The sequence below is a fragment of the Otolemur garnettii genome, unplaced genomic scaffold, assembly GCF_000181295.1.
Source record: "Otolemur garnettii isolate 467f Iridium unplaced genomic scaffold, OtoGar3 scaffold00006, whole genome shotgun sequence".
Lineage (NCBI taxonomy): Eukaryota > Metazoa > Chordata > Mammalia > Primates > Galagidae > Otolemur > Otolemur garnettii.
The window spans coordinates 26,963,929-26,982,699 of NW_003852401.1; the positions used below are offsets into that span (position 1 = coordinate 26,963,929).

General features: G+C 39.6%; 1 protein-coding gene across 1 annotated transcript in view; it reads left to right on the forward strand.

The window, feature by feature from the left end:
- PIP5K1B (phosphatidylinositol-4-phosphate 5-kinase type 1 beta) overlaps positions 1 to 18,771 on the forward strand; it is a 176,827-nt gene that overhangs the window by 53,293 nt on the left and 104,763 nt on the right. Inside the window, exons 3-4 of the mRNA XM_003782928.2 lie at positions 2,903 to 3,020; positions 13,745 to 13,896. Coding sequence (XP_003782976.1) covers positions 2,903 to 3,020; positions 13,745 to 13,896 — 270 coding nt within the window. The remainder of the gene's footprint in view (positions 1 to 2,902; positions 3,021 to 13,744; positions 13,897 to 18,771) is intronic.

The window sequence follows — 18,771 nt, forward strand, 5'->3', positions numbered from 1 at the left end:
AAAAAAAAAGAAATTGCCATTCTATGTAATGCTGCTATTAAGTATTATGCCCATCCCTTTTCATCTTCTCCATTTATATAAATATAATTCATTGATTATCCCATACAGGCAAGCTTGACCCATGTCATTCTTTGTATCTTAATGTGGCTCAAAGTTAGGTTGATTTTTTTTTTTTTTTTTTTTACAGATTTAGTGGCTTTTTATTTATTTATTTTTATATGTTTACCTTTTTTTTGAGACAGAGTCTTACTCTGTGGCCCTGGGATCTCAGTGCCCCAGAGTGCTAGGATTCTAGGTATGGATTGAGTGGCTTTTTAAACCTGTTGTCAAGGTATACCCCTAAAGAAATAAATGTCCTCCTCCTTTGCCTGAAGATGTTCTGCTTTATGTACATGTCGCATTTATGTGTGTCTGTCTCATCTCCAGAGAAACCTAACTCTGTCTTTTCACACCATGACTGAGTTGACCACGGTTGTCAGGGAGATGTGAATCAAAGGAAAATTATTATAATGAATGGAAGCTTCAGGGAAAGGTGAATAATCCAAGAAGCTCAAAATTACCAAAAACAAAAATAATAACAGCAAATGCAGCATCCTCTCCATAGACGTTGGGCCCCAATTGCATAAGAATGAAACTCCTTTTAATAGAAAATGGGTGTTTTACCTTGCTTGTTTAGTGTGGAAGGAAATCCGCTCTGATAGAATGAATTACCTTGCATGAGTCAGAAAGTGAAAAGGAGAGTAGAATAAGTAATTGGAAATACTGAAAGCGGCCCATTTCAGCATCTAAGGAATGGTGATCATTTGCACTTGCTTACAAAAGTGAGGAAGGATGTCAGAGGTCACCACTCTGAGCATTGTCCTTTTTACCCTTTATTTCTGTGTAATCCATATTTATAAATTATTTCATATCATATAAGTTCTAGAATCATTCTAGAATCATCCTGAGAAAATCTTTGGACACACTGCCGAGGCATCATGTGTACGTTGTGAATATGCAGCTATACTCGCTTAGAGAAACAACCACCATTTAAATGAGCAGGTGACTTAGGGGCCATTCATACAGCGAGCCAGAGACAGAGACACGACTGCTTTTCTCTCAGTGAGTCGGAGTTTCCGCATCACCCTCCCTGTGTGTGTGCCTTGCTGCTGCCCAAATGTGATGCTAGCCTTAACGATAGTCATTTATTATAAGATGATGTCCCCTCGCAACACAAGCCGATGCTTCCTCTGTATTTACCGAAAGAAACAGCCATCCATAACCATGATGTAGGAGGGAAAACTGGCTGTACTGGCTGTATTGAATAGTTATTTCTTTTGGGGGGTGATTTTTTTTTACTCTGCTGAATTTTTGCCTTATATATTCATTTTTGAACATAAGTGCCATGTAAGGATCAACTTTACTGTAATTGTATAAAGTGAAATGAATGAAAAATGAAAACTCATTTTTTTACTCAACCAATACTTGTGTGTCTACAATATGCAAGGCAATGATGTAAAAATCTGACTGACCTCAACAAACTTAAATTGTATAGATTTCAAGCGTCTGTTGCATGCTTGCTTACTTTTTTTATTTGTAAAGTCTTATTTGTATGGTCTCCACGAAAAAAAAGGCGGTGATCAATTTGTATAGGTCCTCAATGTCCTACTTAGAATGAAGTAGAAAGAGATCTTGAACCTTTACATAAAATTCTATTGCATTGTTCTAATTTTCACACTGAAAAATTTAGGTATGAGTAGATTAGGTGTTTTCTGAGGTCACAAAAAAGTACAACATTGTGTAAAGTCCAAGAATAAAAAGAATGAGATTGATAAATATCAAAACTCGGGCCAACAGATGTCTCTAAATATGTGTATGATCAGTAAAAAGTACGGAAAGGAGTTCAGTTGTATGGATAATGTTATTTTTTCTTAAGCAGTGTTTAGAGTTCATGGGTATTCATTGGTTTATTCTTTATTTATTTTATAGATCATAAATATTATGTACAATTTGTCAAAAATAAACCCAGAAAAGGGGGTGAGAGGATGATATATTTGGAAATGAAAATCATGTTTAAAATTTTTTTAATGATTAGGGTCTCTCTTTTTTGGAATACATAAATATAAGGAAGAGTTCAGATTGAGGTCTCATCCAGCATGATGGTTCTCTCCAATGGTGTAGGATATTTTAAGAATTATTTTACTTATTCCTAATTAAGAATGTTGATCAAATATCCAAAGTTTATGGTAAAAAAAAATGCATTTTGTTTTTTGTTGTTATTGTTTGTTTTTGAGACAGAGTCTCACTTTGCTGCTCCCGGTAGAGTGCAGTGGTGTCATCACTCACAGCAATATCTAACTCTTGGGCTCAAGTGATTCTCTTACCCCAGCCTCCCAAGTAGCTGAGGACTACAGGTGCCCAGCACAATACCTGGCTATTTTTAGAGACTGGGTCTCACTCTGGCTCACGTTGGTTTTCAACTCCTGAGCTCAGGCAGTCCACCGTCCTTGGCCTCCTAAAGTGCTGGAATTACAGGTGTGAGGCCCCACGCCCATCCCAAAAAATGCATTTTGAACTCACTCCACAAACTAAGCCCCGGGTCTTATTATTCACATTACAGTGTGATTTCACAGGGAGCGATAGAGTGATTTTTCCCAGGAAGGAGGCAAAGGGAGATGAAGTTCCAGGCTGGAGACACTGGGATGGCAGGTACTGCCTGCTTAGAGTGATCCTCCCTCAGTCAGCATCTGTTTTGACCTGATGACCATTGGCCTTTGTTATGAACTTTGAGAGACTCACTATCAGTGAGTGATTTTTCTAGAGGTGAAATTGGCCCAAGGAATAAGGGTAGAATTTGAAGTCAAAAATGTCTTTGCTAATGATTTCTTTCTTTTTCTCTCTCTCTTCAATATGTTAACTTTAGTGAAGGGAGCAATCTGACCCCAGCGCATCACTACCCAGACTTCAGATTTAAGACATATGCTCCGTTAGCATTCCGGTATTTCAGAGAACTTTTTGGTATCAAGCCTGATGATTACTTGGTAAGAACCTGTAATTTTCCTTCCTCCTACAGAAATGTGTGATGTAAACATTTGTTGCATAGCAACGGTGACAAGCAGCTTGTGTCTCTTATTTTATAAGGCTCCGAGGTGTAGTAAAAGTCCCAAGTTTTATAATGATTATAAGTTTAGCATCAGGAAATTTGATTTGATTCTGCAGCTTTTAACTGATAGCTACAAAATCTGCTATGGTAATTGATATTTAAATAACTATGATATCAGTTGCTACTTCAGATAATTATTCGAACAGATATATTATAATTAGTTCTAAATACTCCTGTGAATTTTGCTGATTAGATTCAATTTGAACACCTCTCTATTTTAATTGCCTTTATTTATACCATTCATCTCAAACCTGCCTTGGCCCACAACCATTTCACCTTGACCTACAATTGAATAACATTTTAAAGAAGGTGGATAGTTTTGTTCTCAACATCTCTTCGTGTAAGCTCTTTTTAAACATATTTTTATTTGGTACAAGGGCATATTTTATCCTCAGATTTGTCTTTTCTCTCCATTTCCCCTCTGGCACTGAGGAGGTACAAAAACAACAGCCTCTTTGTGAAGTAATCTGGTGTGACCTCAGAGTTTTACCTTATTTCTGTTGAAAGAGCCAGGAACTTCCTTTCTGTTGCAAGCCAAAAAAAAAAAAAAAAAAAGGTTTATTTCATAATTTGATCATTGTGAACACCCCAGGGCTTTTCAAAATTGGTTTTCAAGAAACTGTAGAAAAGATGCAATTAAATATTTATAGTTCATCCCATTCTGAAGAATCTTAACAAGACTTGAGCCAGATCCCGGGATAATGGTTTTCAGAGGAAGTATGGCAACACCTTTCAGTGATAACAAAGGGTACTTACAATGCATCTTGTCATTTGTATAAGATGTAAATAATTAAATTTAAAGCTATTTTGGGCTATGCTGATGAAAACCCATTAATGATCGTCTTTTTTAATCAGTCTAAGAAGATTATGATTTCTGCCTGGTAAGATAATATTGTTTCCTCCAGCCACCTAAATACATTCCTATAGAGAAATCAGGACCAAGAAGAAAATCCCTGAACATCTTGCTGCCCTTAAATGTTTATGTCCATATTGCATGTGCGTGTATGTGCTCTCCCCACTTCCCGCTCTTTCCCTCTCCTTTTCTCCCTCTCTCTCTCTCACACCACTCTACACATCTCTACCAACTTAAGAACACAACACACTCATTTATGCTGTGTGCGTGTGTGAAGATCCTTTGGTTTGTAGCCATTCTATAGTCACTGAGGGTGGCCGTCATTGAGGGAACATGTTTGGGGACCCTAATGGGGTTTTGATATTATGGAAAACAAGGTTGGTCTCTCCTTTCTCCAGTACATTAGAATTTAACGTATTCTCTCTCTTACCAGCAAAGAGATGCAATAGGCTTGTATCTTGGAACATGATCTAATTACTGTGGCAAAATGGGTATCTGTCTTCAGCACCCCCATGTACGTGGCCTCCCAGGCTGGAAGTCCATTCTTTCACTGGTTCTAGCCTCATAAAATTGCTTTCTTGGGAGAGGGCCCCTTTCCAAACAACTTCTCACCTGGCTTACAGAAGTTTCCCAAGGAGTCTTTAAAGTCACATTCCATTGGGGGGGAATCATGGACTGACCCCACCGTTGCTTCATTTTCACATGTTCTGTTATCCTGTTTAAACAGATGTATAAAAAAAACCCTCAGTGAAGTCAGTCATTGACCACGCCCCCCACACACACAGGAATAAGACTGTGGAAGCTGGAAAAATTCGTTTCATATGGGATCAGAGTGTCACAAAGGAGCACAGGAGACTACGCTGATAGCTCCTCCCCGCAAAAGTCTTGGCCCCTGAACCTGACAGGATATAAATTAATCAATTGCTGAGTACTTTGTACTCCTGTTGTATCTAAAATACTTCCCTGATAGTTATTGGGAGATTCAAAAAATTACAAGGCACAATACTCAGAGAACTTAGAATCAAATTGGAATTCGATCGTCTGAGCAAAACATGCATTTTCAGAATTTCAGAGGGAGGAAGGCTCTTTCCTTCTGTTGGGGTGATGAATTGGACATCTCTGTGGACATCATGTGGTTTTAACTGTGTCTTAGAAAGGACAAGGGATTTTAATAGGTAGAAAAGAAGGGACAGATGTCAGGGTGGAGAGGATGTTGTCCAGACTGTGGGACCACCAGTATAAATATATTAGATGTTCAGAAGGACTTTGAATGGACCAGTCTGGAGACTGGACTGGAGAGGAAGGTTTTGATCGGGAACGTTAATAGACAGAGCCTATTAAACATCAATTAGACAATTCAAATAAATAAGCTCCTAAATTATAGAAGATTAAGGAAATCTAAGGATTTGATGGTGGTAAGGAATTCCTTTTCTGGTGGGATGATGATTTCGCGTTTCTATTTTAAAACGGAGTCCCCTTTTAGAGGTATAAACTGAAATATCTACAGATGAAGTGATTTGATGTTGGGCATTTGCTTCTGTGGAATCTGAGGAGTTGGTCAAAGGACACAGAGTTTCAGTTAGATGGTAGTTAGGAGTACAGGAAGCCTATGCCATGTGGTCACTATAGCGAATAATAATGTTTCACATCTTTGAAAATTGCCACCCCCCAAATGACAAGTATGTGAGGTAAAGGATATTTTAACTAGCTCCACTGACTAAAATATCATGTTGTACACCATAAAAATATACGATTTATGTTACTGGAAGCATTGTATACTTCAGGTGAATTTTATGGTATATAACATATCTCAGTAAGACTATTAGAAGAGAACTTACTGAAAGCCAAGAAAAGAGGAAGAATCTGAGGGAAATTAGTTAGGGGGGTCCTTGGAGGTATAGAAGGAACAAGATTAGCCATGAATTGATCATTATTGAAGCTGGAAGATAGACAGGTGTTAATTACACGATTCTCTTTACTTTTATGTATATAAATATAGTTTACAAGGTGGAGGAATGATAGAGCCAGGCAGATAAGCGTACTTTTGTTTGATTCTGTTTTTGTATTTTCCTCATTCACCATGCACATAGTTCAGTGACTAGACACGTCTGAAACAGAACAAGGGCAGCGGCCTTAGCTTAACTTGACTGCCTGGTTTCCACAACTGTGACCATCCACCTGCCTCTGCCCTAGAGACACCTAGAGCCCAGGACTAAGGCACCTGCTTCCTGACAAATGTTGGAGTTTCTAGAAACTCAGCTTCAAACTGCTTTATCCCACCTGTGATCTTGAGTGTGGTAGATGAGGAAAGGGTCTTTTGCATGATGCAACCTGCTTCACAAAGTCACTTAACCCTTGGAGACTCTTTAGCTCAGCACTTCATTTTACAGATGAGGAATCTGAAGCTAGAGTTGGAAAGTGGGGATGGCCAAGCTTACCCACCCTGGGGGGAGCAGAGTCTGGCCTAGGTGTCCCCATCCTTCCCCCAGTGCTTGAAGGCCGTTTCCCGGCTGGCCTCATGGTTCCTGCCCACTGAGTCACAGACCTCCCATCAAACATGGGCTTGAGGTAGCCTCTCTTCCCATCCAACTGTGATTGTCCATTCTGAAGAATACAGCTGAAAGCGGTCAAACACCTCTAACCAAGCTCTTTTTGGAAGATTAAGTCCAAATAAAGTGTGCACACGTGCACCACACGCACACACAATAAGATAGCTCTTAAAAAACTAAACAAACTAAGAGTACAGTGCAAATCACAAAGCCCATCTTGGCATCTGTCCAACTGGGGCTGCTCTAACCTGCCCTTGTGAAGGTATACTGATCCATGTTGTGGGTTGGAGGAATATTATTTAGCCATTGGTAACTGCACGGATAGGTTTGATGTTGAATGCCTGTGATATGTGTGTATTTTTACTTAGCTGTGTGCTGCTGCATCTGGATTTCTGCCTCAATTATTCTGTTTATGTTCTCAGTGCCATTAACATTCACCCCATGCATGCCGATTATAAGTTTCATGTTGAAACGTGCATAATTTGGATGGTGAGACAGTACAGTGAAGGTGCTTCTGCACACCCAGCAATGTGAACCCTGCCTCTTCCTTATTTGTTAATAGACAAACACCTCCCAAGGCAAGACCAAGGGGCCCCCTGGCACCCCTATCTCTGCCTGGACAATAAGCTATTGATTCTTTCCTTCACCATCAGATATTCAAAAATCCAGTGTCATTTAGGTGAGTCTTTCCAGGTTCACCTGCACCATTGAGAAAAAGCAGAGTGAATATTTTATGCCATTGGGGAAAGAAATGGCAGGTAAAATGATCTCTGCCACAGGGTGCATGTTGACCTTGTTGATTTGCAGCAGCAGGGCCCAACTGGGCTGGACTTTGCGCTCTTTCCAGTGGGTATAGCAGGGAGCCCTGCAGGAAATTAGAGTGAGAAAATGAAGCCATTTGAGCAGCTTGCCCGGATGATAGTGCCTGCAATGTGCATCAAACCCAGGAGCTTGTTGATCATGACTCATTAAAAGCTTCCCATCTCTCCTCTTCATTTGCTCTTAAAAGACAACAGAGAAGGTTGCTTAGAAGAGAACGTGGTAACCGGGTTGCAGAGTGAATTTTTTAGAGGGGAAGTCCCAGGTACAGAAATCCCTGTTCATTATCTTCATCCCAGTTTGTTGCACAGCGATGCTGTGCTGTTATTAGTAGTGAGTTAAAACATTTATTCCAATCATGTTAATTCATAATTTATAATAATAAAAGAGTATTTGACTAATTAGTAACCCATGAAATGGTCTCTATTATCCTATCACTTCTTACGGAAGAATTGAGACTTTGAGACTTGGATTAGGAGAGATGTTTAGGTTTGAATCCAGCTTTTCTCGTTGGCTTTTCCTGGATCCTACCTGAATTTCTCTATTTGCAGCCTCTAATTCCTGCATTGTTTGTTGTTTCCCTACTTTCACAACAACTACTCCTGGCTGTGGGAACGTTCTATGTCAGGAGTTCAGCCACAAGGCACAGAATCAGAACTTTTTTTTCTGCTTATATATTTTAATGTTCAATTCCAAGTCAAATTAAATCTCCACAAGAACCAGAGGATAAAGTTTTACAGAGAGCTGTCAGGTTGTTTTATTTTTTCTTTTTTCAGATTACTATGAGAGTGCAAGCAGTTAGGTTACAGTGTCTGCATTTGTTAGGAAAGGTCCCTGTTGTCGTTGTGTCCCACACCCAGGAGGTGTGCCATAAGAATCAGAACTTTCTAAAAGATTCTGGGGTCTGTCTTTACTTTTTAGTAGAGCTTAAGGTCCACAGTTTTATTTTCTAGGCTCTCAAGTTCATTAGTATATGACAGACACAACTTTTTTCTTGCTTCATTCAGGATGGCTTAGTGTCTCTGGGTAACCCTACGGTCGTGAGCATTCGGCTGAAGACCTCTGTGCACCCTAAGGCAGTGCCAACTCTTCCTTACTTGCCTGTGGAACCAGGTGTATTGCAGGCTGTGTTCCACTCTCTCCTACATTTGATCGTGTATTATAAAAATAACTCCAGAAATACTAAGTGGTCACTCTTTGCCAGGGGTTTTCAAAACATTCACCTTAAAAACTTTTAGCTGTTTTCAGGTACACATTATTATCTTCATTCTAGAGATGAGGCTCCTAAGATTCCAACATGACCCTTCCTCAGGGTCACGTCACTAGCAACTGGCACAGATGTCGCCCTTTCCATAAATCACCCTTCTACATAGACACTTGGTCTGCACACATGGCTGATCAAGAGCTCTCTGCTTCCTCTTAGCTTTTATGGCATCCTGTCTGCAAGCTGATGGCTATTTTTGTTTTCCTAACTCATCCTCACCTCCCCCATAAGGGCTTGGGCTCTAACGCCGCTTAACAAGACAGCATCAAAAAGAAAGGCCAGCAGGACGAAGAGGAGGTGAAAGGTGGAAATTGCCAGCAAACACTTGCTTCTTTCTTTTCTTGGAGAATTTTTTTTCCTTTATCCACAGTTCTGCCAAAAGCAAGATTATGTAAAAGGTAGCATCTAGAAACTGCCTTTCTTGTTCTTTTTTTTTTAGAAACTGCCTTTTGAGCATAATATTACATTTCTTCTTCTCCTCTTCCCTCTCCTCTTACTCTCCTTCCTTTCAGATTTTTTTATGATTTAAATATTTACAAACCCAGAATAAACTATTTGAAAGGTTTTCAACCTTTTGTGTTTTCAGATACCTTCATCCTCAAGGTATGGTTCTTTTTTTTTTTTTTTTTTGAGATAGAGTCTCATGTTGTCACCCTGGGTAGAGTGCAATGGGCGTCACAGCTCACAGCCACCTCAAACTCATGGGTTCAAGCCATTCTCTTGTCCCAGCCTCCCAGGTAACTGGGACTACAGGCACCTGCCACAACATGTAGCTGTTGTTGTTGTTGTTGTACTTGTCATTGTTGTTTTAGTAGACCCACCAGCACCAGTATATGTGGCCAATCCCCCAACCACTGAGCTATGGACACCAAGCCTCAACATATGGTTCTTTATTTTACAAAGCAATGGTAATCAAAACAGCATGGTACTAACCTAAAAACAGATACATGGACCAATGGAATAGGATAGAGAACCCACACATTCATATAGTCAAGGAGGGAAAGGACACTCTCTTCAGTAAACGGTGCTGGAGAAACTGGCTGTCTGCATCCAGAAGAAAAAAATTGTACCCTTATCTCATACCATATATATAAGAATCAACCCAAAATGGATTAAAGACTTAAATATAAAGACCTATAAAACTAGTAAAGCAGCAGTTCTCAACCTGTGGGTCACGACCCACAGGAACTGTATTAAAGGGCCGCGGCATTAGGAAGGTTGAGAACCCCTGGCCAAGAGGAAAACAAGGGGGGAAACTGTAGCATGTGGGTCTGGACAATAAGTTCTTGGATATGACCCAAAAAGCACAAGCAACAAAAACAAGAATATGATACTAGATCAAACTAAAAAGCTTCTACACAGCAAAGAAAACAGTTAACAGAGTTAGACGACAACCCACAGATGGGGAGAAAATATATGCAAATTATACATCACATAATAATATCCAAAATATATATAAGGAACTCAAACTACTCAATAACAAAAAAACAAATAACCCTATTATAAAATGGGTGAAGGAACTGAATAGGCATTTCTCAAGATATAAAATAGTCAATAATAAATGAAAAAGGCATCGAATACCACTGATCATCAGAGAAATGCAGTTTAAAACCACAGTGAGATATCACCTCACACCTGTTAGAATGGCTATTATCAAAAAGATGATGAGGATGTGGATTCAGGGGAGCCCTCTTACGCTGTTAGTGGGAATATAAATTAGTACGGACATTTTGGAAAACAGTACAAAGGTTCCTCAGAAAACTAAAAACAACTACCACATGATCCAGCCATCCCATCACTGGGTATATATGCAAAGGAATTGAAATCAGTACGTCAAAGAGATACATTCGTTGTAGCATTTTCCACTATAGTTAAGATGGAAATAACCCCAGTGCTCTTCAACAGATGAGTGGGTTTTATAAAATGTGGTACATACGTAATGGAATGCTATTCAGCCTTAAGAACAAAAGAAATACTGCCATTTAGGGCTATGTGGAGGAACCCTAAAACATGCAAAGTGAAATAAGCCAGGCACAGAAACACAAATACAGCATGATCTTACTCATGGGGATGCTGAAGAGGTCAAGTTCACAGAAGTGGAGAGCGTAATGTTGACTACTGAGCAGGGAGAGGGGAAACTGTTGGTCAAAAAGCACAAAGTCTGCTACACCAGGGAGCAAGTCCTGGTATCTGCTGCAAAGCACAGTGACTGCAGTTAATATATACTTCCAAATTGCTAAAAGTATGGATTTTAAGGGTGGTGCCTGTGGCTCAAAGAGTAGGGCGCCGGCCCCATATACCAGAGATGGTGGGTTCAAACCTGGCCCCAGCCAAACACTGCAAAAAAAAAAAGAAGAAAAAAAAAGAATGGATTTTAAATATTGTTACCACAAAGAACTGTGTGTGAGGTGGTAGCTATGTTAATTAGCCAGATTTGAGCACTCCACAATGAATACATTGTGGAAACATCACATTATGCCCCACAAATATGGATTATTTGTCAGTTCAGATTTAAAAATAGAAAAATAAAAAATGAAAAAAAGATAGAATTCTTTCAGCCCCTGCTTTGGCCAAGTTGGTCCTGATCTCACACCTGTATTAACCTCCTTATCTTTTTCTCTGCCCTCCACTTGTTCTCTAGTCGATCATATGAGTTGTTAAGTTAAGAAACACGGACTTCTCTGCCAGTTTTTAGCACTTTAAATGAGATTTACAGCCCCTGAGTTGTTGGTGGAGTTCAGCCATTTGTCTGACAGAAGTTCATCAAGCACTGGCTATGAGTGTGCAAGGCCCAGGTGCTGGGCCTGGAGCAGAGCATCCGACACTCAGAGTTTCTCCTCACATAGAGTTTTACAGTCCGGTGGGAACTCAGGAAAAGGAAATAGGCAATTGCAGGACTTTGTGGTAACTTCTGTGATGAGAAATGCAGGGCCAGGAAGCAATTGATCTGGACTCACCGCACAGGAGAGTTTTCCAGAGCAAGTGCTGTCCCAGCAGACACAGGCTAAAGCTGCTGTGACAGCCTCTGAATTGTGCTCCTCGCATCTTCCTCTTTTCCACCCTCAGAGGCTTCTGTCCCCACCAGACAGAGTGATGTCCGCTCTGAACCCTCCAGTGGAGTCCCAGGTCCGTAGGACAGTAGGCCAGAGTCCTTATGTGGCTGTGCAGTGGCCTACATGGTCTGCCCTCCCGACCCTTTCAGCCCATCCCTCTCTCTTCTCCTCCTGGCCCCTCTGCTCTGGCTACCGGCCTCCTTTCTGTGTCTTGAATTCTCAGGTCTCAGTCCTTTGCATTTGCCCTTCCCCTTGCCTGAAATGTCCTTTCCCCCAGACAGCCCTGTGACATGCTGCCTCTGCTCCGATGCCACCCTCCCAGGGAGCCCTTCAGCAGCCACCCTATCTAAAATTTCTGCAACCCAGCCCTGGCTCATTGCTGGTACTCCCTGCCTCTCTCTGATCCATTTTCCTCCATAGCATGTAGATCCATATTCTGATGGATCATTTATTTACTTGTTTACGGTCTGTTTCCTCTTACTAGGATAAGCTTCAGGCCTGCCTGAGCACATGCTCAGGGGCTATTAAGTGTTGAGTCAATACAGGAATGAGAGGTCGTTAAACAGGGGGGAATAGCCTGGGGATTGCTTCAGGCACAGGAACATGCAAAGCCCTGGAGTAGAGCGGTTCCTTCCAGAACTTGAGAAGTCACTTTATGTGGCTAGAGCTAAAGTTTATTGAAAGAAGCAGGCTAAGGAGGAGGCTGGATCATTCGTGCCCTTGAAAGCTTGGTTAAAAACCATTGAAAGATGTGAAGGCCCAGAAAAACCTGATCAGATTTGCATTTTAGAAAGATCCCTGGTGAATGTACTGAGAGTGCGCACTTGAGACCAGGAGCTTACTGTAATGATCCAACCATGAAATGATGAAAAATCCATTGAACATAGCGTATTGGCAGAAGTGGTGGCATGCAAGGGCCGGCATGCAAGGGCACACAAAATCAACAGTCTGGATGGGGAAGATGAAAAAATGTGAGGAGTCGAGAATGATGCCCGGGTTTCTGGTAGGGGGACAAGGTAAACCTTAGCTCCGTTCTCTAAGATAGGGGACAGATGATCTAGAGTCCCACCATGTACAGTTGTGCAGGGTGTGCACTACCCAAGCATTTCTACCTGGCTCGAGGAAGGAGTGGGGACTGGAATCCAGCCCTTCTTGTACTCCCCAACCTTGGATGGCGCTCTTAGCACTGCATCTGCCAAGATAAAGGGATGCATCTTTCTAATTACTACAAAGGCACCGTATGGGCTAAACAGAGCCTTGAGATGAATTTTACTTTGAACTTGATGAATGCAAAGTGTTTGTGGTATAACCAAGTAAAACTGACTATTAAACGTTTGATGAAGCCCTAGAGAGAGATCTGGGCTGGAGATACAGATGTGAGGGTCATCTCCTTGTTGAAACGATGAATGGATGGCATCTCCTGGGAAGATAAATAGTGAAAAAGAAGAGGGGTTGATGTTGCAACGATAGATGCACAGTGTGGATCACATCTTCAATTGTTATTTTTTTTATTAAATCATAGCTGTGTGCATTAATGCAGTCATGGGGTACAATGTGCTGGTTTTATATACAATTGGAAATATTTTCATCAAACTGGTTAACATAGCCTTCATGGCATTTTCTTAGTTATTGTGTTGAGACATTTATACTCTACATTTAGTAAGTTTCACATGTACCCTTGTAAGATGCACCATAGGTGGGGTCCTACCAATTACCCTTCAATTGTTATTTTTATGAGCATTTATTGGAAACAAAGCACCTCCGTCGCCATGACTGTTTGAATTATCTCTGGACAGGTGGGATGATTCACAGTTCTATCACATGATACATGCAGGGGGAGGGCATGTCTGTTTTTCATTACAGAATTATTAAGACAAACGGACCAATTAAGTCTTCAGAAATCTCCCCAAGAGCCTTCTTAGCATTCCTAGAGCCTCCTTGTAAAGCCAGGAGAGAGAGCTTTCCATTTCAGAATGGCCAAGCTATATCATACTGGGATTGTCCTCCTCAGAAGCATTGTATACATTAAGTATATTTTAAATGTTTATTTATTTGTTCTTTTAGTATTCTATCTGCAGTGAACCTCTAATAGAGCTATCCAACCCTGGAGCCAGCGGATCTTTATTTTTTCTGACCAGCGATGATGAATTTATCATCAAAACAGTTCAACATAAAGAAGCTGAGTTCTTGCAGAAGCTACTGCCAGGATATTACATGGTAAGGAACTGCACAGAATTAAAGCTAATACTTTAGGTTGAATTCCTCCCCTCAACAGTTCTTCTTAATATTTTCTTTTCAGGGCCTTTTGGTGTGTTTCTTTCTCTTTGGTGGACTTTATTTTGCATTTACATTATGCTGTGACATTCATTAAATAGATTGTCAAGATAAAACTATAATTAAATGGGAGAGCATAGTGGTTGAATCACACAATTGTGGGTTCAAATCCCAGCTCAGCCATCAACTAGCTGTGAGACCCAGGATAAGCAACATAACCGTTCAGCCTTAGTTCTCTTGGTCTTTAAAAGCTGGGAAATACTAGTTTATTGTTGTGATAAAAAAATTAAAAAGGACACAAGATAAGGGAAGAGGAAAGGGGGCAATGCCTTGCAAGCTCTTGGTAATAATATGTATCTGGGTTAAGTTACTGTTTCTTTGTCTTGAAAATATTACACAAAAGGTGATTTCCATGTTATCATATTTGGTTTAATAATGTCATTAAACCTAACAGTATGCATCACTCCTTACTGTGTGGTAAGCAAGACCTTAATTATTGCATTCCCTACCTCATTGAATCTTCACAACAACTTTGGCTACTACACTTACGCCATTTTATGGATGAGATAATGAAGGCAAAGGTAACTTGCCAGGTGTTGTTCAGCTGGAGAGCTCCAGAGCTGGAGCTGCACAGCAGTGGGGTAACAGCCACTGCGTTCCAACCCCTGCACTAACCCACACGTGCATTCTGCATTAGCTGTTCTTAGCTAGTGCACTTCAAAATTTAAGATTTCATAGGTTCAATATGGTAACATGAAAATCACCTTTTGTGTAATGTTCTCAAGGCAAAGAAATAGGGCGGCACCTGGGACTCAATGAGTAGGGCACCGGCCCCATATACCAAGGGTGGCGGGTTCAAACCCAGCCCTGGCCAAACTGCAACAAAAAAAATAGCCGGGCATTGTGGCGGGCGCCTGTAGTCCCAGCAACTCCAAGAGCTGGAGGTTGCTGTGAGCTGTGATGCCACAGCACTCTACCAAGGGCGACAAAGTAAGACTGCCTCCAAAAAAAAAAGAGAAAGAAACAGTAACTTAACCCAGATGGATTTACTACACATTTAGTCCAAAAATTTAAAGAAATAAACCCTTTTCCTAAGTACTCCTATCATTTTCATACCTCTGGTTTCATTGTACTTTCATGACAGTTAATAATTTTCTATGATTGGAATGGCTACATGGATTTCCAGAGCCTCACTTTTGCCATTTACTTGCTACATGAGGTGATAATTGCTGTCTTTGTTTCAAAAAAAAAATGATTATCTCATCAATTGATTATCTCATTAATTTTTTTTTTTCGGAACAAAGATGACAGTTATCACCTCACGTAGGAACTGAACGGCAGAACTAAGGCTTTATCCCACAACTCATTTGTATGTAAAAATATTATTTTAATTTCAAAATCTGCTAGAGACAGCATTAAATACTATAAAGGAATCTCATATACAAGTGTAATAATTAAAAGTCTAAATAAAAATCTTAGTGGCCATTAGGAAGATGTGAAAAAGTTTTGGTCTTGAACAAGTGTTTTCTTTTCTTTAGAAAAAAAATACATAAAAAAGCAAAAGAAGGTAAAGTATGATGGCTCACGCCTGGGATCCTAGCACCTTGGGAGGCTGAGGCAGAATTGCTTGAGGCCAAGAGTTTGAGACTAGACTGAGCAAGACCGAGACCCCATCTCTTTGGAAAAAATAGAAAAATAGCTGGGCATAGTGGTGGGTGCCGGTAGTCCTAGCAACTTGGGAGGCTGAGGCAGGAGAATCACTTGAGCCTGGTAATTTGAGGTTGCTAATTACAGGTGCCACTGCCTGTAGCCTAGGCAACAAAGAGCCTATCTCAGGAAAAAAAAAATGCAATGAACTCTAATTCCTATCCCAGAGATACATATTACTAAAGTTTGGTATATAGGCTTTCACATATATTTTACTCATACGTACATTTTAAAATAACTTAAAATCAGGATCAAATTGGCATCATGTTCTTTGATGACCTACTTAAAATGTATAAATTGTAAGCTTCTATAATTCTAAGCTTACATATACTAGTTCTTTATTATAGAACTACGTTGTAGAATCTGGAGCCCCTTAGCCATATGTGGCTATTTAAATTTAATGAAAATAAGCTAACATTTTCAAATTTAACTAAACGAGTAGTTTTATCCCATTTATATAAGCTACTATAACAAACAAAATAATTCATCCTAAAAACAAGAAAAAAAATGAACATCATGTTGTTATCCAAACAGATAGTGAGGAGAAACTAATTCAAAATTCAACATTTACCTAATTAAAATTCTAAAAACTGGCAGGGAAGTTTTGTAACACAATAACTAAATAAATGAACACACACATAGTATCTCGTGGAGAACAACAAGAGTCTTTCCCCTAAAGGATCCCCTCCATCAAGGGGATTTCCAAGACCCGTGTGAGAAATTCTGGCAATGACTTTTTAAATGCAAAAAGAAACAGAAGAAAGGCATAGGCGATGTTCTCTGTGACACAACTGAAAATGAGTAAAACATCAAGAAAATAAACCAGTAAGTTCTAGACGTAACAGGAATCCAACAGATTTGTAGGGTATAAATCTATAAAATGTATTGTACACCGTTATATAGATGATACAGAGCTGGAGAATATAAGAAGAAGAAACAGGTCCTGTTCATGATGACAATAATTTACAGTGAACATTATTAGAAAAATCACACTTTGAATAAATGACATACGTGTCCTATAATTCTAATTGGGAAAGCAGATTATGGTCAGTGTAGCATTTGAACAGCAATCAATTCAGAAACAATATTTGCAATGACAAGAAAAACTCTAAAATACTTGAGTCTATAAAAACCCATGTTACAAGACAAATATGAAGGAAACTACAAAATGTTATTAAAAAGACATGGAAAAGGTCTGAAATGATGAAGAAAATTCAGTATTGTTCTTGAACGCAGTATTGTAAAAATTTCAGTTACCTGCCAATCGACTGATAAATCCAGTCTGACTCCAATCTAAAATTTGAATAGGATTTTCCCAGAACTTGCCAATGATTCATTTGAAAAAGCAAGTATCATTTTAAGGATTTTTTTTTTTTAATGACCGAACAGAAAGGTTGTAAGAATGGACAACACGTTTTACCAAAAATCCATTAAAGGCTCAATGCCAGTAGCACGGTGGTTACAGCACCAGCCACATACACCCAGAGTGGAGGGTTTAAACCTGGCCCGGGTCAGCTAAGCAACAATGACAACTGCAACAAAAAAAATAGCTGGGTGTTGTGGTGGGCGCCTGGAGTCCCAGCTACTTGGGAGGCTGAGGCAAGAGAATTGCTTAAGCCCAAGAGTATGAGGTTGCTGTGAGCTGTGACACCATGGCACTCTACCCAGGGCTACATAGTGAGACTCTGTCTCAAAAAAAAAAATAAAAATTTATTAAAGAGATGATATTAGTACAGTTCTAGACAAATGGATCACTGGAATCAAATGAAGTATCCAAAAGTAGACCCCTGTGTATTTGTCAACTTCTTGTATTGACCTCAGAGAGAGTAATACTCACTTGGGGAAAGTCAGACTGTTCAATAAATGACCAGCCATTTGAGAGAACGACCAAAGTCTCTATTCAGATATTTCACACACACACACACACACACAAAAATCTCATATGGAGTGAAGACCAAATGTGATGAGCAAAACTATTACAAATGTTGAAGAAAGTAGAAGTTTGTAACCTTGGGGGTAAAAAAAAAACTTGGTTAAACAAAGAGCAAAATAAAAGCAGAAGAAACAAGTAGATAAACACGAGCACATCAAAAAGCACAGCATGTCTATAACAAAAAATAGCAGACATGAAATTAGTATAAGCACATAGACTATTTCTGGAATGATGAAAATAAGAACAGTAGTTTCCTCACATGTTGGGACCTGGGGAAAGATTCAGGAGTAGCAGGACTTCATTGTGTACACATACACCCTTTGGGAAACTATTTTAATTTGTCTTACCTGCTTTTACAGTGGAACAAAAAGAGGCATGTATTCCCTGTTTTTATAAGAAAGACAACATACCAGGAAAAATATTTAGCCTGTATAGAAGGAGGAAATGATAAGATACAGGCTGCATCAAAAATTCTCACAATGGCAAAAACCTATTAAAAAATGAGCAAGGGATATTATCATGAAATTGTCCCTGAGGTGGCTAAAAATACATCAGAAGTACTAAGTTTCTATAATAATCAGTGGTATTCAAATTTTAGAAAGTAAGTTTCCATTTTTCACCCATCATCCTTACCAAGATTTTAAAGTTTGATAATATTCAGCACTGATAAGAGTTAGGGGAAATCTTGCCCAGTGTGGTCTAAATGAACCTACCATTTTAGAAGATAGTTTTGCAGGCGCTATGAAAATTTAAAATGTTCATCTCTTGTACTCCAGCCATTAACTTTCTCTTTAGCTACCTAGAACTCATGATCCCCGTCAATTCTCTGCTTGCTTCTCATTGGAGGTCATTTGGAGCACTTGTGTCCACTTTCAATTCAGTCACTTTGACTACTCTGAGTTTAGAATGGCAAAGCTTTGTTCCAATGGTAACATTGGAAACAACAAAAATTTTAGCAACGGACATTAATAAAGATAATCACATCCCATTTTTAATTACTATATCAGCATGAAAATGTATCTTTTGCGGAGCATTGTTTTATAAAAATAGACTATTATAAATATCTTGTGTGTTTGTTCCTAGAATTTAAACCAGAATCCAAGGACACTTTTGCCAAAGTTTTACGGACTGTACTGCATGCAGTCAGGGGGCATTAACATCAGGATCGTGGTGATGA